This window comes from Alexandromys fortis, unplaced genomic scaffold, assembly GCF_014885135.2.
Source record: "Alexandromys fortis isolate MF-2015 unplaced genomic scaffold, M_Fortis_MF-2015_v1.1 scaffold_53, whole genome shotgun sequence".
Taxonomy (NCBI): Eukaryota; Metazoa; Chordata; class Mammalia; order Rodentia; family Cricetidae; genus Alexandromys; species Alexandromys fortis.
In genome coordinates, this window is record NW_026067939.1 from 6,391,036 (window position 1) to 6,412,016 (window position 20,981).

Consider the following 20,981-nt stretch of genomic DNA (forward strand, 5'->3'; position numbering starts at 1 on the left):
TCACAGATATTAAACAATGGAAACCGCTTCCCTGGGTAGAATTTTTCTAACAGAATGAAAAGTATGACATGGTATCTTTGTCACTTGGTTAGAATACATGTGAGAGGCTTCCTCGTCCAACTCTGATGGACTCACTAGTCACCGGCTAAGGTGAGCTCGGTAAGCAACTAAGAAACTGGGCAAATACGCTGGGCAGTGGTTTCCCCGAAGCCCAAAGCAGCAATCCTGGGAGGGAGGAAGCTGTCCCGTGAGCATCACAGTTCAGGGCAGCAGGCTGGAGTCCACAGGAGAGGACGCCATTGCAGACGTGTAGATCAGGGCAAGCAAGGAGATTAGAATCTGCAGGGATGGTGGAGGAGGGGCTGAGGGCTTTACTGCACGGGGCAATAGAAAGCTTAGCTGAAGTAGCTGCTATAAAGGTGAGAACAGAAGGGAGTACAGGGGTGAAGCTTTGCTGAGGACTGCCAGGTTCTGATCACCTGAAGCGGAGAACCCTCATCTAAACATGGCTAACACCTGTATGCCATGCTTCAGAAGTAAAGCCCCTACTGCAGACTTAGTCCACTTGAGCTGAAAGCCAACTGCTGATAAGACCTACAAGGAAATCAAAATTGAAAAACTGAGCCAACAATTCCCAGAAGCACGGGACTTAGGCTTTCACGGACTGGCTTAAGTAACCCTTAAAACTCTCCTCTACAGAAAAGGAAAAAACAAAACAAAGAAAAACCCCCAAGTCCAGCATAGTCAGTGAATGACTCAGCTGCTGCCTCCAACTAAAAGTCCTCAGAGGAAGAAAACAGTCCAGGGTAGTGTGTGTTTACATTACCCTATTGTTTAGGACAATCGCCTATCAATAAATCACTGCATGTAAAAAAGCAAGAAGATGTGATTGGGAGTCAAGAGACAGTAGTCAGTAGCAACCAACTCCTTGTAGCTCACAAGGTGTACTTTGAAGACCTTAGAATGGCTGCAGATGTGTTCAGAGTTAAAGGTAACTATGGCCCTAATGAGAAAACAAAGTATATCAACAGAAAGATGGAACATGAAAAAATCAAAACATTGTAAGCTGACTGTGGTGGCATATATACACCTTTAATCCGGCATTCAGAAGAATCTCTGAGTTCGAGGCCAGCCTGGTCTACAGAGGTCCAAACTGGCCAGCGTTACACAGAGAGACCCTGCTTCAAGCAAACAAAATTATCTATTCATCTGTGTCTCACCACGAGGCTGTGGCTTACTGGCAAAGTTTCAGCATGTCTGTCTCTGGCAGTGGCTCCATGGCTTCTCCCCTGACTCCGCCTTCTTCCTCCCAGCATTCAGTTGAGTTTACCCCGCCTAGCTCTGTTCTACCCTGCTCTGCTATAGCCTCAAGACAGTTTATTAACTAATAGTATTCACAACATACAGAGGGGAATCCCACATCACGACGCCTCACGACCTTCTTAGACCCGTTACACAAAAGTTCATATAATGTCTTCCCTGGCAAAGCACATTACTTGTGGTAACCAGAACCCACGTTCTTGGCCATGAACATTCATATTCGGATGTGAATGAGAAAGCCAGTTTCTCATTTACTTTAAGGAAGAGGCATTTTTACACGGATGGCGGCACCTGTGAGAAAGGGGTGACATGCTACAGGCTTCCAGGGCCACAGCAAGAAACGGCAACAGTGGGAGAGATAGGATGGACCCTGGAATCTTCTGGGCACAGCAAAGGAAGCTTCTAAAGCAGTGTAAGACGGTAAAAGTTATTCAAGATTAGATGATCAGGGATTTGGAGCTATTCAGGCAACACCGCTCTGACTTCTCCATATACACACATCTCGTTACTATTATAAATAAATCTAGGATCATTAAGAAAACCCCACTGCTTTTTATAAATGTTGATGTGTGCCAAGTATCTGAAGGAAGTTCTTGGAAATCTGGTCCCATGTTAACCACACTGGGCTAACCAGGGAGCGGATGGAGTTTGAAGGAGTTCCAGTGAGAACTGGTCTTTGAGTTTCTTCAAATCCAAATCTGAAGGCCTCACTGTAACATTAAGGAAGCTACAAGGTACGGTGGCACAATAATCTTAGCATCTAGGAGGCTGGGTGAGGTGAGAGGATTGCAAGTTTGAGTCCTGATTGATTAAAAGGCACAAGGATGTAGGAATTCCAAAGACACTAACATGGGCTAGTTATATTGCAGCATCCATCCTTCTCCCCCACCTAAAGCTAGCCCTGCCTACTCCTCTCTCTGCAGTAATGATCTATTAGAGAATGATGTGGGATTCCCAAGATGGCAGTCTGGGCTTAGCTGGACATGGACCCCCATAAACACTCAGCTTCCCTCAGAAACCTTGTAAAGTGGGTTTCTGTTTGCCAGCAAAATCCATTATGTTTTCCTCAGCTTTCACAGCCTTCCAACCTCCAGAGAGGGCATCCAGTTCTCTGTGAACTCAAGCAAACCCAACAGGGCAGAGCCCCAAGCTAGTAGTTCCCAGGCTGTTCCACTAACCTGCCCTCCTCCCTCTGCAACATAACCCCTCGTAACTGGCAGGACACTCCCACCATATTTGCTGTCTTCTCTTCTCCCAAAGCTCTGACAATTGCTGTCTGCCCCTCGCTCTGTCCCCGAGAGGTAGCCATGACAGTCTCCCTCAAGATGGCTCCTGATATTTATCTAGAATAAAACCCTGCCCCCTAATGATGGAGCTCTTTTGACGGTGGTTTCTTTACTGAGCCCCAGCTTCCAATTTTTACCAGTGATTTTTTTTTCCTTCTCTCCTTAAGAATGGTGTGTTCTACATGGGGATTGCCCTTGAACCTGTGCCCTGGTATGAGAAGACACTTGGTGCAGGGTGCTAGGCAATCACTGGCAAGCAACGCGAGCTTAAAGAACACACGGTGGTCTTCATATACTCGGGAGTCTTCTGAGACTCCCATAGACTGATGACCCAAGGAGAAGGTCACACCTGTGTTGATACAGGGCCTAGACTGATGACTCAGGGAGATGGTCACAGGCCCATTATAGGGAACCACACAACACAGCAGTCTCCACACAGAATTATAAATCAGCCATCACAGGACCTGACTGTGGGTTTGGAGGTTCTATTTTCCGAGGAAGGTTTGAGCTCTTACTACCAGGTAACTAGTAAGAAAGGAGTTACCTGTTCTTTATCAACTCAGAAAAAGCTGCTTAATCCCTGGCACCTGTGGACAAGGCATCCTCTTTCCTCCCTTAGGAACAGGTCCAGCAAGGAAACGCCGGCACTGTGAAGGCACAGGAGATTAAAATCAGACTCGACCTCAGACTTTCGTCTCAGTGGTGAGCTCGTGACAACAGAAGCAGCTTTTCTTGGTTTTGGAAACTCTTTATTCACAAGTTGATCACTAAGCAGAAAACACTGGGTGGGTTAACAATGCAGCGTGGATCCTCTGCCTTCCCTTTCCAACTCAGACACTGCTGTATCATACTCTAATACCCTAGCCTCTTTGCTTTTAGGAAATATTCTCCATCACTCCCAAGGTCTGTGGAGGAAAAAAAAGCACAAATGCAGTGACATCTAGAAACACTGACTACATATTTGTACTACATTAAAAAAAAAGCAAGAAATATTGAATTTTCTTGCTTTGATTATCTGTATTTCTACAATAAAATATCCAACAAAGCTCAGGAGATTGCTGTCAGTCAGTAACAAGCTATGATGTCACATGAGTGGGGCTTTCAAAGGTGAACTGCTGAGTAGAGGAAGTAAAACAAAACTCAAATGTGAAAGGGGATTCATTATATAATAATACTGAAGCCTCCGTAACCTTTAAACACTTAGGAACCTGAAATAACATTAAATACTATCTTATAACTCGGAAATACCACATTGTCAAGTATCCTGTGGATGGAAACAATACAAATGAAATTTTCTTCAATATAACTTCAGTAAAGCTTTTACGAGAAATATATGTGTATATATGTATACACACACACACGCCCATATATATAAATAATACCACCGAAGCTCCACGCTGAGCTTCATGAAACTAGACTATCTAATAAATACAACTCTGCACGGTTTTGTTGCTGTGGACGAGTCAGCTCTTCTTTCAGAGAAATCTTAAGGAATAATAATCTATAGACTAGTCATCCAGGCGATGTTTGTTCCTCTGACTGCATTAGCAAAACCCTTTGTTTGCATTGTTCCACTCCTCCATCGCCTTTAAGGGGTCCACGTGAAAGTCTGTGAAGTCAAATCACTAGGGAGTTTATGCCGCGGAGCTTCCGTCTGGGCGTGCTCCGTGCATCTCAGTCTGGGAAGCCAGCACTCTGAGCCCTCCCTGCCCTGGACGTCTAAAGTACGGCCTTAATAATGGCAGGTGGTGTTCCTCAGCATGACCTGCCAATACGTGATGATCTCCTTGGAAGAGAAGCCATGGGCGGCAATCACGCGTCTGAGCTGGCAGACGTCCAAGTGGATTCTATACAGAAAGAAGAGATTTGTGTCTTCTGGGATGTGAATGTCCACTTTTAACAAATTCAAGCAGATCCCAACATAAACATCTTCAAACTTGATGGGCTTCACGTGACTCATCATTTTATAGATCCTCGGCACAAGGTCCCTGGACAGGATGTAGCCTAACCCACTACAGTAGGGAGGGAACACCTTGAAAGGGTACTCCTCATACGAAATATGGTTTTTCTGGAAAAATCCCCTATAGGAATAGTTGTCGATTAGAGGGTAGCCTGTGAAAAACCTCTCTGAGTGGTTTACGTTTAAAAGATACTTGACTAAATTGCCAGTGTTGATGAAAACATCAGTGTCTGTTTTCATGATATACTTGGCATTGGGGCAAAACTCAATTACCCACCTGAAAGCCATAATGGTTTTCAAGGTCAAGTTATTATATGTGTCTAAAAAATCTTGCCGTATAATATCGCCATAGAGAAGGTGTTCGTCTTCTAGGGACAGCGCCAACACCTTGTCTTCCTTTTCGGCCTGCTGGCCTAATAAGAAAAATGTAAGAACCTCATATCCCCACCAGGACTTCTTTTCACCCCAAGTGACTCTAATCGCTTGTCTGGCTTTCACGTCCGAAGGGCGTGAGGTCACCAGGATGACCAGGAATGGGTTCTGTTGGGAGCAGTTCGAATGTTCCCGGAGCGTGAAGCGAAAGTCTTGTCTGTAAATTGGCTCATACTCATAAAAGTACATCCAGTTCACACGCTCAATGACATTGTAGTGGGGAAGGCTGAGGTACCACATCACCAGGAAACTCAGCAGGGACAGCAGCAAGAGGCTCCATTTGAGGGATCTCAGTGACATCCTATTGAGAAGGGCGGTCAAGACAGCCGGGGCCATTCACAGCAGCGGAGAAGTATGGAAGGCACGGGCTCTACAAGACGGAGCAAAGGCTCGGTGAAGTGTCCACCTCCTCAACACACGTCAGTTGCTGTCATCTAGTCAAGAGGAGAGAATAGAGAGAGAAAGCTCCCAATCAACAGTAGACAGCCTGGCCTCGGCCTGCCTGGCTACATTTAACACATCGATGAACCACCACCCAGGGGTGCAGAGCAAGACCCAGGTTAAAACGGACCCAAGAATCATTTTCAAACAACACCTCTCATTCGACACAAATAATTGTAACCCTAGTTATTTGGGAGGATGAGGCAAGAAGATCACAAGTTCGAGGCCAGCCTAGGTGACCTGGAGAGCCCTGAACTCAAAATTAAAAGTAAAAAAGAAAAATGAGAGCTAAAAAATATTCCACAAACAAGAACTAGAAATATCTGTCTTTCTGTTCTTGCTCATTTTACTCTATTTATGTTGCTTCAAATTCCAGGATTCTAACATTTTTAGCTGAATAACATTCCATCTTGTAGATTACCACACTGTTTTTATCCACTAACCCATCACTCAGCTCTGCAACTCGTTCTGCATCTTGGCTACTGTGCTCCAATACATGAGCAGGTCTTGCTTGCCTCTGACTGTATCCCAAGCAGGCTTTCTAGACTGTGTTCAAGTCAAATAACACCACTGCTATCAATTTATCCTAAATACTAATCAGAAAACTGTGTGGGTCCTTTATAATAGAGAAAAATTATGATTTAGAAGTCTATCATAGGAAACCTTCCAAGTGAAATTATGGCTACTTCATTCAACAGGATACCTTCACCCGTTACTTGCAATTTTGCTTCCCATAATTCCTACATTCATATCACTGACTGAAAAATGGAGCAATATATATACATGATGTACACTTCTTTTGAAAAGAGAGGATGATAAACACCTAGAATTCTATGTGCAAATATGCAGAGCAAGGATGTGCTCCACCAACCCAACGGTCTTGTCTTTGAGGTTGCTGGGAGCTCACGCTCTGCCTTTCTGTGTCACGGGATTATACATGCATTGCTTTGGATTGTCTGTGTTGCCTCTGTAAATAAAAACAAAACACTAGATTTTGTGCCCACAGGGTGCTGAGCCTGTGTAGAGGTTGGGAGCTTGAGTGCTACCCTGTCCTAGCTGTACCCCAGAAGTGTGACCTTGTACCATTCATGACACTTCTATCATTTTAACTATTCTATTGTTTTAATACACATCACCTCCATCCGGGGCATGCTCTGAAAAGCCCGTTTGGATGTGCACGTATCTCACAGTGGTGCTGAGAGCAGACACTCACCATTACAGCTTGCTGAGAGAGATGGGTTTTACTGTACCTATTTTATAAGTGGATTTTAGAGTACTCACATGAAATACAAAGAATATTCTCAAAAAGACTAGGATTCACAGAGATCCACCTGCATCTGCCTCATCTCTGCCTTCACCTCCAGAGTTCTGGCATGCCTAGATATTAAAGGATCTCTTTTTACTATGAAGAACACTGAATTTAAGGGGAAATGGAATGTAAGAAGCAAAGGTAAAGCAAGAGATTATTAAAAGATATGAAAGACTCATAATCACAGCTGAAAGAATGGAAACAGACAACAAAAAACACAAGTAATTTTTCTCATATTGTGAAGAGGATGAACCTAGTGCAGTGGTTCTCAACCTGTGGGGCTTGACCTTTTGGGGAGTTGAACCTTCATGGGGTCACCCAAGACCATGGGAAAACACAGACATTTACATTATGATTCACAACAGTAGCAAAATTACAGCTATGAAGTAGCAATGGAAACAGTTTAATGGTTGGGGTCACCACAGCAGGAGCCACTGTATTAAAAGGTTGCAGCATTAGGAAGGCTGAGAACCAAGAGGCTGTAGAAAGATGACGGCTACGTTGATTAAGTGCTTCCCCTGCCAACACAGGAGCCATACACATGAAAGCTGCCTCCTGAGTGACAAGATGATAGAACACATCCCCAGACTCCCCCATGCACTCACATGAACAAGTAAACATGCACAAATTGAAACTGAAATACCAGGTAAAAATGAGATGGCTCAGGTGGGAAAATCCTTGCCATACAAGCATGAAGACCCCGGTTTAGATTTTCACCACTCACACAAATGGCAGATACAGTATCACACGTTTGTAACCTCACTGGAGTGGGGGAGGCTTGGTAGAGAGGAGTAGACTCCTTGAGCTTGCTAGCTACCCAGTTTAAGTAAACTGGTGAGCCCCAGGTTCAGTGAGGGAGCCAGTCTCAAAAAATGTGGAGAGAAACTGAAGGAAAGGCCTGATGTTGACTTCTGGTCTCCACACATCTGCACACACACACACACACACGCACACACGCACACACGCATGCCTGCTAGCCTGCTTGCCTGCAAAAGAATATCGTAAATGAGAAACTCTCCACACTTTGTTCAGTAGGAATAAGGATGAGGATAAACACAGTTTTTGCTAAAACTGTATGTAAGAATCTATTCTAAACTGGGGTGAGAGACGGCACAGTGATTCAAAGCACTTGCTGCTTTTGCAGAGGACCCAGGTTTGGGTGCCACCACCACCTGGCTCACAACCATTTATAACTTATGTCCTCTTCTGGTCTCTTTCTCCGTGGCACACTTTCACGCTTGCAAGCAAACATTTATGCATCTAAGATAAAAATGACTAAATAAAAACTTTAAAGAAATTTAAAAAGAATAGATAATATAAACCTTCAGCATAACCAGCAGAAGAATAAATATGGACATATATCTTCTGAGTTGAATGATGGAAACAACAAACAGGTCAAGTAAGCCAGCTACTGACGGGAAGACGAAAAAGAGAGAGGGGGAAAGCAGAGAAAATGTATGGCAAAGAAAAACACAGAAGCCAGCTGCCGTCAATGCGAACGGACGTTAGTACGGGCAGTAGCTCACCTGAACCATGGGGGTTTTCATGGCCTGGCCCAAATTTCTGCCACATGCTATGTAAAAGGCTCACACCTAAAACAAAACACAAAGTGTTTAAAACTTAAGAAACAGGAAAGCATGTGCCAGGAAAATGCCAATCAACAAACTAGCCATTCACATCACGTTCTCTGATTCGAGTTGAAATCTTTATGACTTATCTCTTTTTAGCCATGTGTTTTGTATGGGCCCCTGTGGTTAAGGTGAACTACTGCCCCATACTGATGTACATTTGCACTTAACAGCAGCTGGCTTCTGTGTTTTCTATGTGCCATGCGGATGTGATTGCATGTGTGTCTGGAAGCAGGTGAAGGTCAGAGTTCAACGAAAGCACCCCCCAAAAAGGTAATTAACGATCATAAAGCTACATCACACACAAAAAAAGCATCAGTGTGGGGAGCCAGACTGACCCAAGACTTCCTCAGCGGTCCCGATGAAAGGACAAACGTGACCTTAGATCTGTGTCCTTGTCCAGTAGCCGGGTAGTCAAAGCTGGTCTTGGGCTCAAGCCAGTGCCTCGAAGGAGTCAAGGCTGCAGCTTCTGGAGACCCGACTCTTCCCTCTGGGCTGTGGTTATCAGTCCTTGGGTAGCCGTCGGAGGTGCTGCACAGTCTCTCTGCCGACACTGTCTAACACAGAGCTCTGCTGACCTTGGCCTTTTTCCTCCTGCAGATAGTATAAAATAAGAAGTTGTGCTTAATACACTTCTTGGGCCAGGTGTGTTTGCACTGGCCTTTAATGCCAGTACCCGAGAGACAGAAGCATGTGGATCTCTGGGTTTGAGGCCAGCTTTGTCTACAAAGAAGTTCCAGGACATCCAGGGCTACACAGAGACACCCTGTCTTGAAAACCAAAAGGAAAAGGAAAACACTTGTTTGGCGCAAGTCATCAGCTTCTGCCAGACCCTCAGCCCCAGCTATTACTTTTGTCTTCTCATTCTATTTCTCATCCCTGCTCCTCCCACTCAACACCCCACTGTTCAGGGTCCTGATTCCAGCTGGTTTGGGACATTACATGAGTTGGCCATCTTAAGTCAGCTGTGATAAAGCGGGCCTCTCGGCTTCCCTCAGCCCCCCTTGCACGGGCGCTCTTGGACACATCCCACTTCCGTCCGCTCTATGTGAAACAGCATACAGATCCTCTTGGGAAGTCAGACGAATAATCCTTTCCTTAAAATCTGAAAATTACATTCATTTGATTGTACATACACGGTTGGGGACTAGAGAAGATCTTCCAGGACCTGGCAGAGAAGTGGATCGAACTTCCAGGACCTGGCAGAGAAGTGGATCGAACTTCCAGGACCTGGCAGAGAAGTGGATCGTGGGGACGGCGCTCAAGTCATCATCAGGCTTAGTGACAAACCATTACCCACGGAGCTACCTCACTTAAGTACTGTGCTTACAGCATTTCCAACCCTCTCTCTCCCATCCACTCCTCCCTTGTCCTCTTCACTCCCTCTCAAATCGACCACTTTTTATTATTTGTGCATGTGTGTGTGTGTGTGTGAATTTATCCTGTTAAGTCCATTTTGGTGTTGCTTATATGAATATGTATTTATGGCTAACCACTTATGATTTAGATAGTCTATCACTGTCCTTGGAGAAGTCTGATTCTCTGAGCAGAAATTAATTACCTACAGCTCTTCATACAGGGGCAGGGCCTTGTGAGATTTCCCATATCTGTGTTGGCATGTCAGCTGGTGTTGGCATTATGTAGGTCGTATGTATTTAGGAGGTTATACTGGGATGCGTGGGAAGAGCTTCCGTTCCCTGTCATGTATAGAAGACACTGTCTTTCAGCAGACATTCTCATCCTCAGCCTCTTACAATCTTTCCTCTCCTCCTGCAGGGCTCCGATCCTTAGGAATAAAGGCTGCATTGTAGATATATCAATAAATATGCAGAGTATGGCAGCAAGCATCTGAAAATCAGTATTTATAAGGTAGAGCAGGAGGACTGAGAGCTGGAAATAATCTCCAGCAACATAGTGAACGTAAGGCCAGCCTGGGCTATGGGTGAAACCCAGTCTAAGCAATTCTCGCCTTGTATTTTGTTCTATTGCTGTGCAGACAACAGGACCTCAGCAGCTCTTCTAAAGAAAACCATTTAGCTGGGTGGCTTCCAGTCCAGAGGTTCAGTTCATTATCGCTGTGGAACATGGTGGTGTGCAGGTAGACACGGTGCTGGAAAAATCGCTGAGAGTTCTACATCTTACCCAGGCAACAGGAAGTGAACTCTGACACTAGGCGGTATCCCCTCAAAACCTGCCTCCACAGTGACACACTTTCTCCAACAAGGCCACACCTCCTAATAATGCCACTTCTTTTGAGGCCATTTTCTTTCAAACCACCATACCTTGAAAACAAACAAAACCAAAAACTACCACTGCCCCTAAGGTAAGATATGTCTTTACTTCTGTATAAAACCTGCAGACTTATTTTCTGTCATTATTCTCTAAGAAACACTGAGAAACAGCTAGGCATTCCTATTCTAAAACACTGCAGTAGGCTTTTAAATCTGGAGTGTGCACAGACCGCGTGCACCATTGTACATAGGAATTTCAGTGTGAGAGAACCTGGGAGCCCATAGGAGTCCTAGAACCATCTCCTACACTCCCTGAGGGCCCCAGTACTTGTTTTTAAGGCTGCATCAAACATTTACTTAAAAAGAAAAAAATACAACAACAAAACCTGATACTAGGTTACATATTGTGCTGGCTAGCTGGAGTCCTCTCAGGAAACAGTCTCTATTGACAGACTGCCTAAGACTGGGATATAGGCAAGCTTGTAGGACATCTTAATTTGTGATTGATGTGGCCATTGTGGGTGTCACCACCCCTGGCCTGGTGGTCCTTGATGCTCTAAGAAAGCAGGCTGAGCAAGTCACAGAGAGCAAGCCAGTAAGCAGCACTCCTCTGTGGCTTCTGTAATGGCTCCTTACATATATGTGGAAGTCAGAGGACTACTTGTGGGGTCAGTTCTCCCTATCTACCATGTAAGTCTAGTGTGTCAGGCTTGCTGGTAGGGCTCTTATCTGCTGAGCCACCTCAATGACCCTGTCATACTATCTTTTGTAGTAGGAAATTTAGAATATGTGTGTGTGTGTGTGTGTGTGTGTGTGTGTGTGTGTGTGGTGGTTTAAATGAAAATGACCTCATAGGGAGTGTCACTATCAGGAAGGGTGCCCTTGTTCCAGTACATATGGCCCTGTAGGAGAAAGTGTGTTGTGTCACTGGGGGCAGGCTTTGAGGTTTCAGATGCTCAAGCCATGCCCAGTCCCTCTCTCTCTTCCTGCTGACTGCTGATCTGGACGGAGAACTCTCCGCTCCTTCTCCACCCCCATGTCTGCCTGTGCGCTGCCATGCTATGGTGATAATGGACTAAACTTCCAAGCTGTAAGCCAGCTCCAATTAAATGTCTTCCTTTACAAGAGTTGCCACGGTCATGGTGTCTCTCCACAGCAGTAGAGATCCAAAGACAATGTAGTTAGAAAAGTGACAGAAAGTGACATGTGGTAGATGGGAAGAAAGGGTAGATCAGAGAAAGGGTGAAAGCAAGGCTTTCTAATGTTACAAGCTATAAATGTTTTATTAAATCTCTTTCTTATCCTTTATAAATATATTGTTTGGTTGGTTGGGGGGGGGTGTTTTTTTGTTTTTGTTTTTGTTTTTTGTTTTTTTGGACAGGGTCTCACTATGTAGCTCTGGCTGTCCTGGAACTTACTGTGTAGACCAGGTTGGCCATGAACTCATAGAGATTCACCTGCCTCTGCCTCCCAAGTACTGAGAGTAAAGGCCTGTGCTACTATGCTTGGCTATAACTTTATATATTTATCCAATGTACTAAGGTCCTACTCACACTGTATTACCCTCTGTTACCCCTCCCACTTCTGCTGAACCCCCTTCTTCCCACCTAGTCCTAAGCCGCTGAGTTTATTGAAGGCCACCTTACGAACGCGAACGTGGTAGGGTGTTATTTACCGGGATGTGGGTAACTTAGCCAGTGGCTACACCACTGAAGAAAATAACCCTGCTCCCTTCCCTGCAGTAATATTAACTGCCAAAAAGTTCTTCCTGGAAGGGTGGCGCTCCATGAAACCGTCCCCCATCCATGATGGAGTGTTCAAGGTATCTGTAGCATGTGTTCATGCTTACAAGCACCATGTCCCTTACACCTAACTTTCAGCTTTTACAACCTTCCTGCCCTCTTCCATGATGCATGCCAGTGTCTCAATCATTCCCACAGAAGGAATGGGCATCTCAGTTACTGAGCCCAAAATGTCCCCCTCTCCCACTTTCTGCTCACGCCCAACTGCAGCTGCATCTAACCCACAGACAGATGCAGTAATCTTAGAAATGCCTGGGACAAAAAACACCTGGAAGTCATTCAAACAAACCTAAACTATGTTTTTTGTTTTTTGTTTTCCCAACGTAGGGCTTCTCTGAGATTTCAACATGTATTCTCTAAGGATATAATATGCCATGTTTATTACGTTATTTAAAAAAGAATCTGTTTTAGCTTTTGTTGTCTCTAGCAGGGAGGAAACCATTCAGAGAAATCTGGTCCTGGGAGACCATCATAGACATCCCACTGAAAAGGCTTATATTAATTATTCTGAGTAATAGTCTGAAGCAAATGCAAATCAGCTCAATTCCTTTTACATGATTCAGTAAAGCTGAGCCTTTACTTTTCCTGTGGCACAGCAAGTCCATTCTAGAACACTCACATTAATTTGTCTGTACAAAACACCACTGAGAAATGTGCAAATGGGGTCCAAGTCTTCATGAGTGAGGGGTCCTCTCCCAAAGTCAACAAGAAGGCTCAGACAGCACTCTCTCGAGGCCAACTCAGAACCTGTGTACTTTTCTGTCAGTCACACCTGGGAACCTGGCAGATCCTTCTACCCAGCTGTCACTGTTGAGGTCAAGGTAAGCAGCTGTCTACACAGACCTGCTGACTTGAGGCCCGGCGATGACAGCAACACCAAGTTCACCAAGGCACCGGTTCACGTCATGAGAGCCTCATGACCTGATGTGTTTTACCTTAATGTCAGGACTCAGCATCGGTGTTTCCCCGGCTCGGCTTTGAGTCCCTGTGACTTTCTGTGGGCCCACCAATATCAGGGGCCTTGAGTATCAGCCTCAGTACCCCCTCGCGGGCTCAGAATTGGATGCCTATGGCAGGCGAGGATCGGAGGGTAAAAGATGAACTCAAGTACATTACCTCTGCATCTTCTTTATTTTTTATGTAAGGGAAGAAAATGAAGTGAACGGGCACAGAGGAGGAGGAAGAAGAGGACGAGAAGGACGAGGAGGAGGAGGAAGGGGAGGAAGTGGAAGTAGTGGGAAGAAGAGTAAGAGTAAGGACTAATCTCCATGAGCGTTCTAGTTTTTACAGACATAGTTGGAAAATGAGAATATGCACATCAAAATCACAAAGAGGGGCAGGGAGAATCTGACAAGCTGTACTCTGGAACAGGTGACAACACTCTTCTCTGCGGTCACACCCTTCTGTCCTCACAGCGCACTGCTGCTTTCTGGGACTCCTCTGCCACCTGACCACCACCACCCTTCTCCCTCTCCTTGGACTCAGCTCCACCCCAAACCAACCACTTCAGTTTCCGAGGGTGAAGGGATGCACCGCTTTCAACTCCCAGATAGATGACCCCAGTGAGCCCCGCAGAGCTCCAGCCGCGGGCCCAGAATTCCTAAATTGGTACCGTTAAACAATATCCCTAAGTGACTCACAGGCTTAGGGGATTTGAGAAGCTCCGATTGCCAATTTGTACACATCTTTTACCCTTTGAGGCACTGTCTAATTTTTCTATGAAAAGGAACAACAATGCCTTCTGCCTGGGTCTTCTGTGACAACCACGTGAACAGAGCAGGGTGGGGCTGGTACCCAAGACCTCAGTAGGCACACCGCTGCCATCAGCACCCACCCTCGATGCTCCTAGCTCTTACTTGACTGTATTTGTTCTGTTTACAAAATCTGCAGCTACTCCCAAATGTGGTATGATTCCGTATGTTCCGGTGTGGTTAAACATGCAGATAAACCCCAACACGTCTACCTTTGCCCTCCAGCTAGCCTGCCTTCTAGAGGCCCAGGTTTCTGCTCTCTCTAGAAGGTCAAGTGCCTGCGCTCCCACTCCTCCGCGTGTCCCTGGCACTCCTGGAAGAGATTCAGCTGCTGCAAGTGGACTCTGGTTCCTGTCCTCACATGCTCTGCTCCCTACGGTCCTTTTCTTCCTACCCCGCCATCATTTTGCACTGAGTTTCCTTTCTCCTTTTCCGGCATGACTTGTACCGCTACAAGTCCTACCTTAGGCAACTGCAGCAACCACGAAACGCAGGAGCCTTTTCCATCGGATGCCCAGGATGGTAGTGTGCACTGAGACACTTTATTTGAGGGATATGCATATCTTTAATGTTTTTATAATTAGTGTGTGTGTGTGTCACACGCGCGCACCAGCGCACACAGGTACATGTCGGAAGACAACCTGTGGGAGTCAGTTCTCTCATCCCACCATGCCGCACCTGGTGTCGACCCCACTGAGCCATCTCTCCAGCCTACTATGTAAATTTACATTTGTCTCCTCATTGAGGCACAGTCGGGCATGCGTGGGAAACTGACTTTTACTTAAGACAGCAACTGGTATATTTACTTAACATAAAAAAAAATGAAAATAATGTTTTACTTTGCCAGAGCAAATAAAAGCTTCACATTAAAAACACTTCCTTTCTTTTCTACTGAGCATCTTTACACTCTCCCTCTCCGTCATTTTACCAGTGTGGTCCGGGCAGTGGAGCAGGTGAGCTGTCTTTGTATTTCTATTTGTGTGATGACTTCGTTAACCTTCTTCATTAATCACTAATACTATACTAGTTCATGTTGGGGACTATGGACCCCCAGGCCCTGAATTTCCTGAAGGTCCCCTTGCCTGCCTGAGTAAACAACTTGTTATGCTTGCAGCTGCTCTGAGAAAAACAACTTGTTTTCCTGTGCTTGCAGCTGCTCTGAGCACGAGGCAGGGGAATGGTTTCTGATGGCTTGCAGCTGAAGGATTCCGAGGGCTAGGGCGTGGCCATTGCTCAGGGAAGGCACTATATAAACTGCCCTGGAACACAATAAAGTTGGCATCTGACTGACCTCATCCCACTTTTTCAGGGTTCCTCCAAAGATGGTCCAGAGACACCCGAAAGAGCCCAAACTTAGATTCTATGATGAGAGCGAGGTGTTTAAAGCTCCTTATGAACAAAGTGGGAAATTGCACATCCAAAGACAGAAGCTAGATAGCTCGGAATGTAGCTAACCCATCACAGCTGCGCTTCGTGTTCATACAAAAGCCTTAATTGCTCAGTTTTTTTAAAAGATTTTATTTGTAACCATATGTATGTGTGTATGGATGTGCACTTGAGTGCACCTGCAGACACCAAAGGAATTAGATTCCCTGGAACTGAAGTAACTCATGGGTATGGGCCACCGGATGTGGGTGCTAGGGACCAAACGCTGGCCCTCCACACGCACAGCCCTCCTCCTCACCCTGAGCCATCTCTCCATCCCCTAACCTGCTTACATTTGAACAATGAACCTGAAATAGTCACAGACTTTCAGAAAACACCCACACTGAGCACCACTCCCTCAGATGGTCACACACTTCCAATAGGGAGTGAATTTAAATCCCGTCATTCCGCTGCCATTTCTCGGCTCTGCTCCTGAAGTCCCAGCTGGCTGCAGCAACACCAGAGTCAAGCGTGGTCTGAGACACCAGGGAGGGGGGCTTTCGTCCATGCCTGATGGGAACCGAGGCCTGCTGCCCCTGTGTGCTGGGGAGATGAGTGGGCTTTTAAATAAAGTTTGCAAGCATCATGTCCTGCGCCCCAAGAACGTTTACTTGTAGTCAAAGCAACCCTGAAGATGGTGCTTTATTCTGGACCTGGGGATCAGGGCACGCAGGGTTCTTGGGCTTCCTAGCAGACAGAACCAAAAGCAGCAGGAGCTGGCATACCTGTACAATTTTCATTTTGCTTCTGCCACCTTTACTTACACCCGACAACAAAAACTCCACTCTTGGTCATCAGTAGTGAGCTTAGGGCTTTATGTTGGGGGGAATGGGGTTTGTGTTTTTGTTTGTCTGGTTTCATTTCTTTGTCTTGCTTTGAAAGAGGCTCTGTAGAAGTCTATAGCACTTCCGAGGCAAATTTTATAAAGCAACATTTTGCAACACTAGATTTTTCAAAGACCCGAACAGCCCCGAACACATGGACCTAGAACCTGAAGCTTTTCAACTCCAAAAGCTGTGCCCCTTTTCCCAAAGCAAGGCACATGCTTGCGAGTCAGACCTCACATCCAGTCCCTGAGTCTCCGGACTCATGACTCCAAGTTTAGCCTGCACCTCATGAGTGAAACCAGTCTGAAGAAAACTGGGGATGTCTTGAGTTCAAATGTTCCTAAATTAGCACCTAAATTACGTGTGCAGGGAAGGGAGCTAAGTTTTTGCTCTCCGACTGTACTGATGCCCAATAAAGGTGCAAATGTCACAGCCTACGCTAGGATACAGGAACTATTTAATACTACAGTAATTTAGAAAGTCTGTGTGTAAAGCCTCTGACTGAGCATCTGAGTGGCCAGGCCCTTCCCTTGCAGAACTCTATCAGGCTCCACACACAGAACACTGTAAGGCAGCAAAGGCTGGACCCAGAGCCTCCAGACTCCAGTGGCCAAGCTCTCTCTGCCTTAGAGAGTAAAAAGCCTGAGCTCAATTCTGGGGCTTAAAAACCCACCAATGCCTGAGTTCACTCCGAGCTCAAGACTACAAATCCCACCAATCCCCATCCTGGCAAGCTCCACCAACCAGAAAACTTCCACCAGTGTTCTCTACCTTCCTAATGTTGGGACACTTTAATATAGTTCCCCCTTGATATGTTGGAGTGACCCCCCCCCCATGAAAACAAAATCATTTTCATTGCTACTTCATAACTGCAATCTCGCTACTGTCATGAACTATAATGTAAATACGCATTTCCCAAAGGTCTGAGGTGGCCCTTGTCAGAGGGGTGCTCAATCCCAAGGAGCAATGGACAAGTTGAGACCCACTGCCCTGCCCAACGCCATCTCCTACTTAGTTCTATACTCTTTCTCGCCTGAGCAGAGGCAGCCACCCTCTTGCATCTTTCCCCAGGAATCTCTTGTGTGAGGTTTATTGTGCCATGTGACTTTGTGGTGTTCCTTGGATCCTGGCTGCCAGGACACCTCTCTCCCTCAGAGCTGTAATGCATGCAATGGGGAATCCTTTCCTCTCACAACTGCAACACTCACAATCTGTACATTTTTAGGACACACTTTTTCTAAACATTTCTACCCTGTGGTTGGCAGAATCTATGAATACAGAACCTACGCACCCGAAGGACTGACTGTATTTATCAAACAGATATCAGTTTGGAAATACCTGCTGGAGCTAATCCATAAAAGTCATCCCCTAAAGCAGCAATAAAATCTCCAGATTTTATTGTTTTTTTTTTCCCCTCGTGATCCAAAGGAGTCACAGAATGAAAAGGGGTTCCTAGACTAACCAATAACATGTTCCCTACGTGCAGTGGCTCCAGAAGGGTAGACTGAGCTGGGAACTGGTACCTCGGCTGTGTGTACAACGGGAGGGCAAAAGGCCTGACTTCCTAGTTAACTAGGGTCAGAGTCAGGGACACACGACAGAGGACAGCTATTATCTGACTTGGCTTTCTGGTGTTTTACTCCTTAGTTTCACAGGGCTCCAATCAGCTCCTAGGCCCAGCCCTAACTCATACCTTTACCATCCCCCTCCCTCTAATCCACACTAAGGCAAGAATCCTGCTAAAGAAGGCAAATCAATGTTCACACAACTTTTATTTATTGAAATAAAAATCACTTTCCACAACCCCCAAGGAGATGCTGCCAAACAGCCTGCTGAATGGTAGTTCTGAAAGCATCTGTTGGTTAAGTTCATTCAATCTTGTTTGACCGTCCAGCTGACCTTACCCACGAGATGATACCATGCGGTCCTTTACCATACTATAGTTCCTACAGCACAGCCAACTGCGTCAGACAAGTGTGCTTTCCCTGATTGATACACAGGTGTAAACGGAATAAAGGGATGTTCTGGAATGAGATGCCACCTTCACCATGACAGAGTAGAGCTGGAGGCTGAGTAGATTATCACCCACCCCCGCAGGGCATTTCCAACTGCATAAATTCAAATCAAAAACACATTAAACTCACAGGATTTCAGATTAGATGAAACCACTAGATAAATGTGTGTGTCTGTGTGTGTGTGGGGGGGAGATTTCCATATTCTGTGTTTTAGCTAAAATACAAGTCCTGCAAACAACTGAATGGAAGAAGACACCATCTTGGGGCTGAAGGAATGACCTGGTCGTTAAGAGCACTTGTTGTTGCTCTGGTAGGAGACTAGAACTCAGGTCCCAGTACCCAAGTGGTGTATCCACCCGGATCTGTAACTCCAATTCTATGGGATGAAATGCCCCCACTTCTGACCTCAGGAGGCACCAGGCATGCCTCTGGAACACATAAATACATACATGCAGGGAAAACAGACTTTTTTTTGTTTTGGGGTTTTTTTTTTTTTTAGAAAAATCTTTTTTAAAAGTATCATACAAAGCAGCAACGTTATGACAGCTAAAAGCAATGTTCCATTCCCAACAAACTGCTTTAGGATAAGTTATTATGCATCGGCAGGCAGGCTCTTCGTTTCCGATAGGCCTCGATGCTCTCTTCAATTCTCGGTTCTCTACCTGTCCCATGAGCAAACCGAGGATTGTATCTGAACAGTTTCGATAATGGGTTATTCTGTTCTCACTGCTGCAATTCCCCGACGGCCATTCATTTTAAACAAACCTCTCGTAGCGAACGAGCAAACACCACACTCTCCTCTCAGTACCAGGTTACCAGGTGGGTCCCTTCCCTAGAGTGACGCAAGTTCCCTGTGAGGTGTCAACACTTCAAAGAGCAGAGACCCCCCCCTCCCCCCTGCATCTGCCTGGAACACCCAGAGCCAAAACACAAATATTCTCTGGGTGAAGATTGCAAATTCCACTCGTGCTACCTCCGAAAACAAACGGTTGGGCAATGTCTTCCTTGGCAGTCGCCTTTCCTAAAAAAGCAGTCGCTTCTCCCAAAGGCTGGCAGTATGAAAAATAAAACCTACTCAGTTCAAAGTCAAACCCTGCCACCGAATACAGCCATCTGTGCTTGCTGCTGACATCATCCTTTCCACGCTCCTCCATCTAATATTTTCTTTAAAATGCTTTGCTGGTTCACTCGGACCTCTAATTAATTCCGAAGCCTTAAACCTTGGGAGTTTTCTCCTTCCTCTTGCCAAATCTCCCATTCCATTCCCTTCCTCGGGTCCATCTTGCCCGCCATCCCTCCCCAGAAAGCACTCTCCTTCCCAGGGGATCACCGGCCCTTTCCTGCCAGGAATGTGCGTTCCTCTGGGCCTGCTGCGGGTCCACCAGCGCGCTGACACTATTCCCAAATTCTCCTCGGCCACAGTGACAACCAGGCCCCCCACCGCGCGCCTCCCGGCCGCCAGGCTTACAACGCCCGGGGCCTGGCTCGCCAAGCGCACCGGAGCTCTTCCAAGCGTTCCGGATTCCCGGGTGCCTTGTCCCCGAGCCTCGAGAGGCGGCCGAGAGCACCCGAGCAGCCGCGGTGGCCGGGGCCCAGGGCGTGGCAGCTCGCCGAGATGAGGCGCTCCACCGAGGAGCGACAAGCGACCGAAGGAGCCTTGGGCCCGGGAGCCCGGACCCGCGGTCCCTAGAAGGCTGCGCCCCGAGAGGGCCGCTCCGCCGCCGCCCAACCGTCTTCCCCTGCACGCCCGCCCCGCACTCACCTCGGCGAGCCGCTGGCACCCGCTGCGATGCTGGCCGCGCTCGCTTCCTGCGCGTGGACAACAGGATCCCCGCAGCCGCACGCACGCCCGGCGCGCGCCTCCTGCACGCGCGCGCGCGCGCGCGACCAACCGGCACCCGCAGCCCGGAGCTGTCCTCGCCACCGTGGTCGGCCACGGCCACGGCCACGGCCGCGGGCGCTGGTATCTCCGCCGCAGGCTCCGGACTGAAGTGCAGGTCTGCTTAAGATGCGTGCAGGGAATGAAAGGTTGAGGACACTCCTGGTGCCTTAGGTCCCTGTGGGTAGGAGGCTCAGGGAGTCAGTCTCTGGCACACAGCCCGCACCTCCTCAGCCCCAAATGCTTCCAGAAACAGTTCATTCCTATGGACACTTAATCATCTCCCGCTCTGAGTCGTCCCCACCCAAATAGTGCCTCCCTCGGGGAGAGGAGGGGAGGAGAGGAAAATAAAGGGAGGGAAGATAAGGGAGGGGACAGGCTTCGGTCAAGAGAGCTGGGTGTTGCTATACTGGCCCTGCTCGTTCCGTACTTTGGGTGGAGGTGGCTCCATTCCAAAATAAAACTTCCTGGGTTTTTTGTTTTGTTTTTTTGCCAAAAGGCCCCTGCAGTAGAGTCATCTGAAAACAAAGACTCATTCTGGGGCCTTGGCTTTAAAACCGTAGCAGGCTTGACCTCCCTCCACCGCAAAGGGAAGAATTCATTCTTCAGTGCACGCCTACATACCTGCATGCGAAGTTCAACAGCTTAACAAACACTCTACAAGAATGGCTTTCC

The 20,981-nt window shown here is 46.8% G+C and overlaps 1 protein-coding gene across 9 annotated transcripts; it reads right to left on the bottom strand.

Annotated features, from left to right (window-relative positions):
• Positions 1–3,333: 3,333 nt before the first annotated feature.
• B3galnt1 (beta-1,3-N-acetylgalactosaminyltransferase 1 (Globoside blood group)) lies at positions 3,334–20,618 on the bottom strand. Of its 9 annotated transcripts, none has more exons than XM_050147436.1 (5): positions 20,190–20,617; positions 8,757–8,970; positions 8,275–8,340; positions 6,721–6,816; positions 3,334–5,432 (listed from the first exon to the last, which is right to left on the bottom strand). In XM_050147436.1, exon 5 carries the CDS (start codon positions 5,332–5,334, stop codon positions 4,339–4,341), a length of 996 nt encoding a protein of 331 aa, XP_050003393.1. In that variant the 5' UTR covers positions 5,335–5,432; positions 6,721–6,816; positions 8,275–8,340; positions 8,757–8,970; positions 20,190–20,617; the 3' UTR covers positions 3,334–4,338. The 9 variants fall into 9 exon arrangements, with proteins under 9 accessions (XP_050003393.1, XP_050003390.1, XP_050003397.1 ...); XM_050147433.1 differs by having other exon boundaries at positions 8,715–8,970; XM_050147440.1 differs by lacking the exon at positions 6,721–6,816 and having other exon boundaries at positions 3,334–5,368; positions 20,190–20,618.
• Between the last annotated feature and the right edge of the window lie 363 nt (positions 20,619–20,981).

Coding starts and splice junctions, on each gene's coding strand:
- B3galnt1 (XM_050147440.1), bottom strand. CDS start 5,334: ATGGCCCCGGCTGTCTTGACCGCCCTTCTCAATAGGATGTCACTGAGA.